General features: G+C 36.9%; 1 protein-coding gene across 1 annotated transcript in view; it reads right to left on the reverse strand.

The window, feature by feature from the left end:
* The window catches only part of plcl2 (phospholipase C like 2), a 47,414-nt gene extending 38,127 nt beyond the window's left edge, over positions 1-9,287 (reverse strand). Inside the window, exons 1-2 of the mRNA XM_015005384.2 lie at positions 8,981-9,287; positions 8,273-8,725 (exon numbers count right to left, since the gene is read on the reverse strand). Coding sequence (XP_014860870.1) covers positions 8,273-8,524 — 252 coding nt within the window. The 5' untranslated portion in view covers positions 8,525-8,725; positions 8,981-9,287. The remainder of the gene's footprint in view (positions 1-8,272; positions 8,726-8,980) is intronic.
* Between the last annotated feature and the right edge of the window lie 4,365 nt (positions 9,288-13,652).

Below are 13,652 nucleotides of genomic sequence, written 5' to 3' on the forward strand. Positions count from 1 at the left end.
TTGCTCATCAAATGCCACAACTGTCACGTTTAAATGATTTGAGCGAGTTTCACTTCTTTCTTGCGCCTCATCACGACGCCTTGCAGCGAGCCGCCTGACATGACAGCAGAATCATTTAGGCCAATGAACATTTTCATAATGATTCCTCCTTTGGCACTGGACCAGTATGTTAAACTGAACAAAGGATATTAGAGCCCAAAGCCGATGAAAAAACAAGTTTTAAATGTAAGAAGCCTTTTTCTCCCTTCTGACTTCATCAAAATGCCAACTGTCTTTAACAGGAAGAAGAAAAAGACACCAATCGTAATTAAGTGAACCTGTGCATCCCGACGGCAGACATCAGCAAAGACCTTACTTAAAAAGTGAATATTTTCTTGAGATAAGTCTCAACTTGTTTGGAGACACAGATGGCGATCTTATGAGACAACAATTACCTTGACAGAAACGTCAATACTCCCCCAATCAATACACAGGCAGAGGCTGGGTTAATGTCCAACACCAACACGGTCAAGAATGCTAGTTTACAGAAAAGACAGATTGTCTAATGTAAGCCAAAACACTCCTAATTTAACCACTCACATATCTGCTAATATTACTAGACTATAAAGTTCCTAAATGAACTTAAAACCCTGGAGGACCTTCGTTTACAATATATATTCTGATAAATTACAGACAGACAATAGAGCCATTATTATTTAACTCTTTGACACCAAACAGTAATTTTGAAAAAAGGCTGAATAAAGTCTCTCATGCAAAAGTAAATCAAAAAGGAGAGGCATTTTGGTTTGGTCATGTTCACAGCAATAAGAGCAGAGTAAGAGAAACATTCATATCCATGAAGTGAAAACAAACAAAGAAAGAAAGAAATGGTTTGACCGATGAGTAGAGCTTCAAAAGATTAACTTTTTTTCGCTAAATAAAAAAACGAAAGTGAAAGGTTGGCTTTCTACATTTGCAAACCCTGAGATTTCATGCACATTTTCACACTCTGACCAACACGAGTGCAGAAATCCCTCACCATGATTTAATCCATGTAAAATAATTGTTTGTTCAACAGACAGCAGGCTTGAAATTGTCAAAACATGCAATGTTTGATCAGACGAATGCATTTCAAAGAATACTCTTTCAATCAGTTATCTCATTGAGTTATCTCATTGTACTAATTCAGAGCTCACTAAGCTACAAACTGCATCTCTGGAGACCTTGAATAGACAACAGTGAAACACACAGAACCAGCATCAAAGAAGAAGAAGCCCAATCACCATCAAAGCAAATCAACTTGATTAAAATCCCAAATATAGGTGGCCATGAGTTAAAGAGACTTAATTTGGTTCAGAGAAAGGAAACATCTGACCAATAAGTAAGAGCTCTTGTCCAGTTCTTTGATTTCACCAATTATGGTTCTTAACTTAGTAAATAGTTTATTTTTCCTTTTCATTCCCCTTAATTAAATCAGGTATTAAGAACTCTGAAATATGAGTGAAAGCCAATTTGAGCTTCGGAGAGAAAAAACAAAACATAAATCAAACCTTAAATCAGAAAATAAACCCCTGAATGTTCATTCTCAGTTCCTTTTGGAATTACCCTTTAACGGAGCGGGATTATGTTTACGGCACAAACATTTTACAGCACAATCCATTGGTATGGAAAATGAGTTTAAAAAAAACAAAAAAAAAAACAAACATTTCCTGGGTAAAAGTAGAAAGTGGCTCCATATGTTTATTCTTTCACAATGGATGCTGAAGTAAAGCCTTTGAATGAGACAATCTGCACTAAAAAATATAGTGTAAACTCACTGATAATAACCGAGGGCTCCAATAAAGATCAACAACAAAACACTAAATCCAGGTCCAGATTACCATCTGCTTAAAAGAAACAAACCCTTCTGACTTATACTGAGTGTGCCTGAGTGGAGCACAGCTCAGACTTGAAGAGGGAAGATAATGTAGCACATGAAATCAATTAAGATCCAGTAAACTCTTTTACTGGATCTTTTACTCAGTCCTACTCTGATCAATTTAAATATTAGTTTCTGTACACAAACTGAGGCAGAAAAAGAATCTTTTTGGTTAAAGCTACTTTTACAGAAAGCAGCATGTTTACACTTTTACGCCAAAAGGTTTTCTGATGAAGAACAATCTGCCCTTTCACCTTGATGGCTCTCCTGCTGTACAACACATAGTGACGAGTTTTACCAGGTATCCCTTCCAAAGAGAAACTTAAGTACAATTTTAATCAACAGACACAAATAAACTCAGTGCTAGAATTTATATCTTCTAAATATCCAACGTTTTAGTACCTGTACTCTTGTAGTCAAATCATCCACACATACTGTTGTCCAAGTCATATTTAACATGAATACTACACTCATACTGATAACGCAAGTACCATCATACGTGATAGTAGTTGCTGCTATTGTGTTTTTTCTTTCTTGTCCTTTCTCATAGAAAGTACCCCTGGTCACATGCTGCTGTGTTTTTCTCACTTTCTCAGACTGTATTGAAATGAATCTGGATTAGTCTGCTCCATAACAGACTTACTCTGCAGAGATGAGATTACTTTTCACTGTGAACTGGTGCAATATAAAGTAAACTGGTCCACCCAAAGCCCACATTGCTCCCAGTAATCACTCTGGAAGCATCACTAAAAGAGTCCAGAAAAGTTTTTTTTTTAAATTAAGCGAACCATCGCCTCTTCTACATTAATTTTTCCTCCACTGCTCTTCATTCTTCTGACTGACGGCTACAGCGGCATTCACAGGGTGTGCATTAAAAACCTGCTGACTGTGGCAACACCAACATCTCTCAAAGGCTTTCAACATACTGTCAACTAATGCAATGCAAGGAAGTGTCAACATCTGCTGAAGCAATATTTCACATGTAATGAAAGAAACAGAACAAAGATAATTTCATTGTGATGTCCCAATTAACACATATTTCCCATGAACTAAATGCTCGACAGCAGAGTCACGACTTGGTCGGAGGTTTTCTGAGGTCAAGTTTTTGTTTTCTTCCCCAGCAGCATCAGGCAGTCGGTCTGCAACACTGAATCATAAATGAGAGCAAGTCAACATTAATAACTTTTTATGTAGCCATGCATGCCAACTTCATAAAACATGTAGCAATAAAATTGCCTAAATTTAACTTTCCATAAATATGTACAGATGTGTGTGTAGAACAAGATTTAAAAGTCAAGCAAATGACTGAGAAAAGTATAAATATATATATATGTTAAAATAAGTTATTTTGTTCATATTTTTTTGCCATTTAGCAAATGATTTAATCTCAGACTGTAAGAAAATAAACACCATGTGTTGTTTTGCCAGAACTTCTTCACTGGGTTGGCAATGAATCCATAAATGTTTGTAATGTTTGTTTTTGTTTTTAAAATTTTTTTTATTTTTCAAAAATAAACTGAAACCTAAAATTCATAGCACATTAATTATTCATTTAATTTTTTTTAAAAATGTGCAACCTCAGCTTGCAATATACTGACATGGTATTTGAAATTATTTTAACTTTTTCAACAAGCTTAAAATAATAAAAAAAATACACACTGCTGGCTGCAGTCTCTTCTGCATTTTGTAAAGATGCGTAAATTATGTTGTTACCACAAACTGCCTGACAGGACCACATGTGTTTTCTATCTTGGTGGATTTCAAAGCCTACCTTAATCATTTTTATGGTCATTCTGTGATTCTCATTAAAATTTTGTAATTGATTCAATACCCAGCACTGCCTGACCATCGCCCAACTTGTTAGATACTCCAGTTTAGTTTTGCATATACAAATAGTCTCGCATACACAACATCTTCTTGTTTTAGAAGTCTGGATATGATCTTATCCTTTTGTTTTGAGAAGCCTGAGTGTCTCCTCTGAAGTAATTTGATAGAAACCAGGATGCTGTGGCATGTAAGCAGAGCACCCGCAGCTCCAAACAGTCTCCATTGGCTAGGAAATCACAGTCTGAGAAGATATCGAAGAAGTTATTGGAGATGATTGAGACTTTCATTAAAATCCTGGATATTTAAATAAATTAGTAACAAGGCTTATCACTTCTAATGTGAGCACCAAACTCCAGAGAAGGACTCTATAGTAAAACTCTCTTGGAGAGAATTGAGTAGAACTCTAAGTTTATTTTTTCTTATGTGGATATTTTGGCAATAATAGCCAAAAGATTTCTCAGATTAATTAAGAAAACAGATGATACCACTTCCATCAGGGCAGAAATGTAGTAAATACATACAAAATGTTTTTCTTTGAAGCATCTATGTACAATTTGGGATGTAATCTTCCAGTGCAGCAGAGGGCAGCACTGAGAATGTCTAGCATTCAATTAAAGTTAAACTTAACTAAAATACAACAGTAAACAGACTTGAAATACCTTTCTTCATCAAATGAGTGTTTACTGTCAAATGTGTGATGGCAACATTGCGTTTTTGAATACTGTTGAGACAAAATGACAATGTCTGTCTGCAAGTTTTGCATCGTTTGTTTGTCAAGAAAGCATAACCCACTGATTACTCTTCTGCTGCTGCAATTAATGACCTGTGGCTGTAATATTTTCTCAACAGGAAGACCTTCTGTTTAGGGAGTGGGGAAACGTAATATGTAAATTTCTTGCACTTGCTATGAATACATAATTACATTCTGAAAATAACTTGTCTTATACTTACAAGTGTAGTTAATGACAGAATACAGGTCACACAGATCAAAACATCCTGTTTAGCTTTTCAACTTTATTCAGCAGTGAAGCCACAATTAAAGACTAAACTGAAGAAGCAAACAGTGCAAAGTAGAAACCAAAACAAGTTCAAAATCAGCTGGAGGTAGAAAAGTAAAACTGAGTGTGTATTACAGAAACTCTGATTTATGGAGATTAATGCACGTTTAAAAATGGTCTTCAGCTGAAACACTTGCAGCCTGCTGCATCTCCTGCTCAGACTTGATGTGACAAATGTGACAGTATTGTCACATAAACTCATAAATGAGTTAACATGTTTATTTTTTTCACCGTACTGTGAGGTTATGAACTTTTATTGAGTCCTTATCTATTTATTCACTGCTTGGATCGCTGTTCCATGATGCAACTTCAGTGAAATTGATGTGTGTTGCATCATTAATCAAATAAAGTAAAGTAACAAATCAATGAGAAAGTCTCGACATGCCCTAAATTACATGAAGTACTTTATCATCTCACTTATCTAAGCAGACTGTACTGTACATATCCCTGGATTTTCTCAGGGAAGTTCTAACAGTATCCAGAAATAATACATGCCAATCTTCGTTCAACCTCTTAACAAAACCTGAAACTTGCATCGGAAATATCACAAACTATGACTGTGGTGATGTCGTTGCGTTAAGGCAAACTTTCCGCTTAACGCTGTGTGTGCATGCACGTGAAAAAGGGACTTTTTAAACATTTTTTCCACTTAATTGTTGGAAAAAAACAACATAAAGAGATGGCTCACAGAAGAGACGCATTCTCTTTCAGCTTTGAAATGAAACTTCTGAAAGTAAGCAGAAGTTGGGTCTGTTTTTTCTGTCGCCAGTACATGTTCTTCCACACTTTTATTACAAAGTTCTATACTCTAGAATGATTGGACTTGTCTAATAGGATGTGGCAGAAAACAGACCTTCTAAACCATTGTTTATTTTGTTTGTCAGACTTTATAAGAATGGCCATTTTTGTGCCTTATTTGCTGAAAACTAACATTGTTGAATCAGTTTTAGCTCATTTAGTAAAAGACCAAATCATGATTGGTAAAATGTTAAAAATCAATAGTTGGTTTGGTAAGCTAATGACATTAACGTAATAATAGAAAATTAAAATAAAGAACTAGACTTTAATATTTTGAAAGCTAGAAGATGGAAGAAAAGTCTGGAAAAATAATTCATACCCATTTTTGTTTTATTTCCATACTTATCCAAACTTTACTGGGAACTGGTAATAGCTTAATAAATCTCCCACACAGCCTCATCTAATTTTCTTTAAAACTCAGAAACAAGATTTATTGCTAACACTTTATTTGAAGACTGACATGACAGTCATACACATGAAGGAGTCTTCATGAATATTTATGATTGTTGTCATTAAGTGTCATTCGATAAATAATTACACATTTGATGCAAAGTTGACACTTTTAATGGACTTTTAATGCAACTTTGCACTAACTGTGATCATCATTTACCAAATGACACTTCATGACAACGGTCATAAACATTCATGAAAACTCTTTCATTTCCATGACGGTCTTATGCACACCTCTTCACAGAAAGTGTTACCCACTGCTTCTGCTCAAATTTCATAGCATGTTAATTACTACCACTACAATCATCTTATAAACATGTATTAAATGTAGTACTTGCATAATGGACTGTTTTGCTATTCTGCTCATCATACAGCCACACAACAAAATTACTTTCATTGGGCTCTTGAGTAACTCTTAAGAGTGATGAGTGGCCCTCATGCATCATGACTATTTTGGGTTGGTCACAACCAGACGTATTTCCAAACAGCAGAATTTGTCAGACTCCTCTTGTTTTTTGCTTTTTGCTCTGTATCATATCCCTTTATCAAGTCGCTCTACAATCCATTTCTTCCCTTACAGTTTATATTGGTTACAGGTTTGTGTCAACCTCCCAAAATTCAAAGCGAATATTGGTGGGATGACTTTAACTCCCATTCTGTGTCAGTACTTTATAGATGATAGTGAGGAATAAAGACCAAATCATGATCAAGGAACAGAAAAGTTGAATCTTGAAAGGACTTTAGATATCTCGCCAGTACTGATCCTTCTGTACATAAACTGAGATTGATGACGCGCAAGTTTCGTCTAGTAAGAAGTTGAAGATTAAAAGCTAACAATTATGACATTACTTAGTGAAAATGCTTCCCTCTGAAACCACACTCCAAACTCTGACATGTTACATCTGTAAATCATGTATAAACTCATATCACTTGTATCATTTTTTAAAAGACAGATTAACATCACACATTTTTACCGGGACGGTTTTAAAAGCTCAGCCTGCTAGACTGACTCCTTTTACCTGTGTGGACCACTTTGTAAAACTGAACTGAAAAAAGTTGGAGACAGTAGAAACTTAAATCGACAAAGCATTCAATGGATTCATTCTTTCATAACATATCTGGCTGTTGTGGACTGTTTTGTTCAGCCTCTTCTGTGACTGGTCCTCCTATGGTAGCTTCTATTTCATTTATTTTTAGCATGAGCATTCATATATAAAGTTGGCAATTTTGGACTGACTTAAATTGATAATCAGCTTCTTGTTACTACTTAACCTGATTTTGAAGATTACACTTGAGCTCAGCAGGATCCCTTTAAGAACACATGACTAGGTTTAACTGGATTACAGTGGACCAGGGGGGTTTTGTGGTGGTTGGAAACATCTATCCCTAATAGCTAATAGCTGATATCCACCAATAACTGAGACCCCCTCTAAAACACCAGTTCTACCTGCCTACTTTATTAGTTCAAACACCAAATATACCTTAATTAATTAATACACACAGTGAAAACCATCTTAACACCACTGTAGAAGCTGTTGGCTACCTTATTGCCACCATTCGGGGTACAGTCAGCTAGTCAGTGGCAAGAAAACGACTGGTACATCAGTCGTTTGTCATAGCATTACACCTAGGTATCTAGGACTGCCATTTTTACCAAAGGTATATTTTTATACCTAAATAATCTTTTGGCAAAAAAAACAAGAGGTGATTTTTTTTTTTTTTTTCAAAAATAATTTTTAGTATAAAATGACTTAGGCAATTGTTTTGGGAAAGTAACAATATATTAGATATGCTAATAAGGTCAGACCTAAGAGAAAACCAGCAATTGGCATTGGCTAGGAAAAGCCTGAACGGTGCATCGTCCAGGCAACGAGTTGACCTCTGCCATACGACAGCAAAGATTGTCTGGATCTCCATCAATAGGGTCAAGAGTTTTGATTTTTCCTCCTTCAGTGCTCTCACACATCTGTACTTTTTTAGCTTTCTGTATCAACACAAAGACTACTCTAGTTTCAATGACACTCCTATAATTTCCATCAGTTCTTTGACCTCATACACATAACGGTGAAGAACAATAACTGAGGTTATTTTCACACATAATACAGGGTGTGTTTCTGATGACCTAATTACTGGTGTGTGGTTAAGGAAACACCTTGATCACCACATGCCCAGCAACCCCAACAGGAAGGCTGTAACTTCAGCACCAGAATGCAACGCAGACCGCCCCAACTTCAAAGATTACCTTAATAATGCTGCTCCGGCGAGGTATGTCAGATTTGGCATCCGGCCCCACGGAGGTGTTGGCGGTTTCTACTCCGGTTTGGCTGCCAGGTGTGAGAGGGGAGCCTGAGCACATCATATTCTCCGAAATCCCACAGTCTCCATTCAGAACCGACACTTCGCAATGCGTCTTCCCCGCAGCCTCGTCGCTGGGCACGGCCGTGTGCCCGAAATGAACCGGAGGGAGCCTTCCGTCCTCCCCTAACTCCGCCATAGGCACTTCGATCTCACCCACTCACAGCACTCAAAAACAAAGGTTTCGCCTTCACTCTGATATCCCTCCCAGTCTTTTATTGTTATTACTACTGTTATTGTAATTATTGCCTCGGTGTAACATGTGCCGTCTCATCGCTCGGTGCTCATATCCGCCAGGTTCCTACGGAATGAGAGGCTTCCTCCGTGCACTGAGCTCCGTCTGTGAATTACAGATAGGATTTATGTTGACAGCATAAGGAGAGACCAGAGAAGAAAAGCACATTTTGTTTGCACTGGAAGCGGATGTTCTCAACATACAGCAGGCACCAGTCATTTTTCATGAGAACGAGGGGGGTTTATGCATGATGATGCCGTTCACACCTATTTATTCAAATAAAACAGCCTTTCTGCAGATAAAATAACCCCCTCACAGAACTCGTAATTAGCTAGAAATGCCCCCGGATCCGCGTCTTACCTTTAGAGCTGCTTGGTCTCTCCATAGTCACAGCCCGTGTTTCAGCTGAAGTTGTTGCTCCAGCAGCCTGAGGAGCAGACTGTCGTTTGTTTTCTGTCAGCTCAGCTAGTTAGCAGGCTAACAAAGCTCGCTCACTCACTCACTCGCCAGCTCAGGGAAGTTAGTTTGCCTCAAGTCCAACCGGCAGCTTCTGCTATTGGTTGACGAACTAAATGATATTAACCTGTCTCGGTCGGTTACTTACTGTGGTCAGCACCGGTTCGGCTCGGTTTTAAAAGAGATAAAGAGAGCCGTTAAGTCTGTAATCGTCAGTCACTGAATGAGTCGTTTCCAGGGAACAAAGTTGTGTATGTCTCGTGAACGCGCACGAGGTTTGTTGTCACTCTACTGAATTATCTTAAACACCTGCACATTTTTCTGGTTTGTCTTTAATTCAACGTTAAAAGTGAAATTCGTGGATTTATTGCAGACAGGGTGAGTTGAACCAGATATTGAACAAACAACCTTTTCCCATATGAAGTGTCACCTTCATTTGTCTATGCATGTGCAAGAATAAACAGCATAACAATGCCTCACCATCAGGGAGGAGGGAGTTTTGGAATATGAGCACATCAAACTTAAAGCAAAAGTTATTGTAATCCTGTGCCAAAAGGGGCTCAAATTGGGTCAGTCAGCAAGGAAGAATCTATTACCTCAAAAATAATAATAATAAAAAAAACAGATTGATGTTTTTCCAAATACCATCACACAGAGCCTTTAATTACAGGTGGCATGTTCTGTCTGATGAAAATTTAAGTGTTTCACCATAATGACCAGTTACATTGGAAGGAAGCACTGAGAAATGGCCAAAAATAGTTATTGTAAGAGGTGTGCCAAGTCATGCAACTTAAAAGGTGGTTCCATCTTATAAGAAAATTTGTGTACATTTCTGAGTATGAAAAAGTTTTATCACAGGAAGTTTTGCTTCATTTAATGGCAGATAATGACAAAATGTTTTGGCTTTTTTTAGTGTCTGTAAATATCCGACATCAGTTATATTCTAAACCTGTATTTTCCATTGATTATTACTGCTTAATGATGAGAATTGCATTTCATTTGGAATTGAAAGTTACTACTGCTGCCAATGGACATCTTTAATTTATCGTAGCAAAATATTTAGAAAGTTTTAATTTTTAGCCCATCATTTTAAACCAAATTAATGTAAAGATGTTGAAAGTCAGGTTCGCATGATTAATCTCAACTACATTTATACAATAGTGGATATCATTCTCTAACTTTCGTTTTTCAACCAAAATGTTATGCTGCTTGCCATTTTTCTACTCATTGAAACATTTTGTTTTGTAATATTTTACATGCCAGTTAATTGCTTATAGCTTGCATAACTGTTTATGCAAGCTATAACCATCAGAATTATTACCATTTGAAATCCCTTTGTACATAATGAATCTGAATAATATGATTTTTACTTTTTAAATAGAAGTAGGCTATGAAGTAAACATTGTTAAACAGTGGAGGAAAATAACTATTTGCCAGTATTTCATGTTTCCCTCCTCAAAGAATGGAGAGATCTGTAATTTCCATCACAGGTACAATTAAACTTTGACAGAAACTAAAAATATAAATCCAGAAAAATTACATTGTATGTTTTTTAAATTATTAATTTGCATTTTATTGCATGAAATAATGCCCTGCGACAGACTGGCGACCTGTCCAGGGTGACCCTGCCTCTCGCCCGGAACGTTAGCTGGAGATAGGCACCAGCACCTCTCCCGACCCCACTGAGGGACAAGGATGGATGGATGGATGGATGGATGGATGGATGGATGGATGGATGGATGGATGGATGGATGGATGGATGGATGGATGGATGGATGGATGGATGGATGGATGGATGGATGGATGGATGGATGGATGGATGGATGGATGGAATAAGTAGGGTTGAAGTAAGATTCTGTACCACTTATTATGTGGTCCAGAATCCTTCGTTTACTGTTATAAAGGTCAGATTTTTCCAGTAGCTCTTGCCCAGGTTTACTCACTCAGCAGCAGGGATTTTGGCCCACTCCTCCAAAAATCTTTCAGGTTTTTGAGCCACACAGAGCTTCAGCTCCCTCCGGAAGATTTTCTATTTGGTTCCTATTCCTATGGTGGCGATGTTGGAGACTGACTGATGTTGGACAGGTGTCTTATTAAAACAAGTACAGTTAATACAGTTATGGAGTGAAGGACAGGAGGTATTCTCAAAGACAAACTTAGTCTTGCAGTTTTTCAGGTTTTAAGGGGATCAAATACAATTTTCATGCAATAAAATGAAAATGCAACATAGACTCTTGAAAAGGTTCCTTCTTCTAAGAAACCTTTATCCAAAGTCTGCACATCTTGTTTCCGAAATGTACATTCCTTTATTATGAAAACTAAATCTGTTATTTCTTTCAATTTCAAAGTGAGACTGTGAAACATATTCAGATGTTGACGGTTTTACTGAAAGCTACATGTGATGAATTCCAATGAAGTCATTTCAAAGCCTTTGCCCACATGACACTTGTTTGTCTGTCACATCGTGTGCTTTGGTGATCTTCCTCTTTGTGTAGGCAGTAAATAAAAAAAAAGTGCTAATCTCAGAGGTGAAGTAATTATGTTAACTGTCTCTTTTGCTGTTGTGTCAAGTTTCCTTTGCAAAATAAGAACACACCCTTAGCAAAAGGAAATTGAGAGTAATAGTTATAAATGGCTCAGTTGAACGGTAGTTCATGTAAAAAAGTAAATGTAACCAACATTTAGGACACTGTATTCTATAAAACGCCTTGTGTGAGTAAAAAAGCCTAAAATAATTTGATACTTGTTCATAGTTCAGAGGAAAGCAGATATGCCTACTGGTGGGGATATCAATGAAGGAAATGAGTTGTAGAACAGAGCCACCTGCTGGTCAATATGGGTACTGTTCAAAATGATTAGGATTTCTTATGATTATAGTTATTATAGTTAATAGGGGTGTAGTAGCCTCTTTTTTACTCTGAACATTTCTAGTTGTCTGTGGTCATAACAGAAAATCACTTTATTGTTGTTAAAGCAGAAATATTTACACTTTAATACCAATAACAGCACAGAGGATTTACTAAAGCATGATTCCAACAGCTACACTTATCAGCGCCGCTGCTCTAATTACTTTACACATCCCTCTTTTTTCCAGTTGACCAGCTCTAAGTTTTCTCTTTTAGCATTTCCTAGTTTTTGGTAGCATACAGAGCACAGCAGGAGTCCAAAGTGAGGTCCATGGGTTCAGTTTTTGTGCAGACCTGCGATTAAAGAATCTTAGCAATCTGGTTAGTAACACAGACCGGTCATGAAGACTGAACGGTCTGTGAAACTGCAAAAAAAAAAATTCAATTCTTTTAAATAACACATAGTATTTGTCTTTTACTGTATTTATAATATAATTTACTCACAAGAAGAGTTGGACCTACCAGTCCTTTATTTTGGCTAAATAAGGCAACCCTTTCAAAGAAACGTTGACTCATTTCCTGTTCCTTTTGTTTTGTTTTCAGGCAAAGGTTATGAGATTTCTAAGAAATTATTTTGTATTTCAGTTGTTGTAGGATGTCACAAACTAACAATTATTCCCATAGATTTCAGAAGAGAGAGCATCAGACATCATAATAGATCTTCTACCATACCGAACACTAGGCATGAAATTCTTTTCTACACATTCATCCTTTCTTTTACAACAAGCGTCTGTATCCCTGTGTCCTCCCTATTGTAGTTATAACCAGAAAATGCTGAAGATAGCACACTGTGGCTGACAGAAATACGACGTTAGCATTAACAAAACGATTCCCAAACAGCAAGTGGTCAGAAACTTAGCCTACAGTTGCTGAGCAGGTGACGAATGACAGGTCTTTCATGTACTGACAGGTTTTCTGTTTTTTTCCGCTGCAGAGTCATCAACGTATTTTACTGATATCAGTTCTGTGAAAGAAACTGCAGTTTAAAGGAGCAGTTGGTTGGAAGCGGTGCTTTAATATTCCAGTTAATCTGGTTTCTTTTAAAATCACCTCGATGGCAAAGCTAATACAGCAACTGTACATATATATGTATGTATGTAATTGAGGTGTTGGCAGATCAAGACAGAATAACTTATGACTTAACTGAAAGGCACCTGGAGTCAAAGACAAACAAAGCCTAAACAAACCAAGAGAGGAAAAACGGGATGGAAAATATGAAGGAAATAATGTACTGAGAAGAAACAAAAAGGAGTGTGTTTCCTGGAAAAGCTGACATGTTTTGGCTGCAGGTGATCTTACAAGGAACAGAACAGGAAGGAAATCAGGAGGCCTGAGGGAGGGAAAATCCAAGAGACAAACCGATTTTAGAACCAAGAACAAACAAAACAAAATATCCCCAAAAATAAAGTCGTAATAATAGAAACATGAAAAAGCTACAAATAAAACCCGCTGAAATCCTTTTTGTTTTATAAAACGTTTTAAAAACTCCAAAGATTTTTATACTACAATATGTCCATACTGTTGCATAATCTTTCACTTAATTGCAATTTCCTATGTTAAACTGAATTATCTTTTTTTTTTGTATATAGACAGAAATGGGCCCATTCAATTAAGACAAGCTACACCCAAAATAATCCAATTCTATATTATTACCTTTATTGTACTTTGCA

The sequence above is a fragment of the Poecilia mexicana genome, unplaced genomic scaffold (genome assembly GCF_051168715.1).
Source record: "Poecilia mexicana isolate PSO_F unplaced genomic scaffold, ASM5116871v1 scaffold_16, whole genome shotgun sequence".
Lineage (NCBI taxonomy): Eukaryota > Metazoa > Chordata > Actinopteri > Cyprinodontiformes > Poeciliidae > Poecilia > Poecilia mexicana.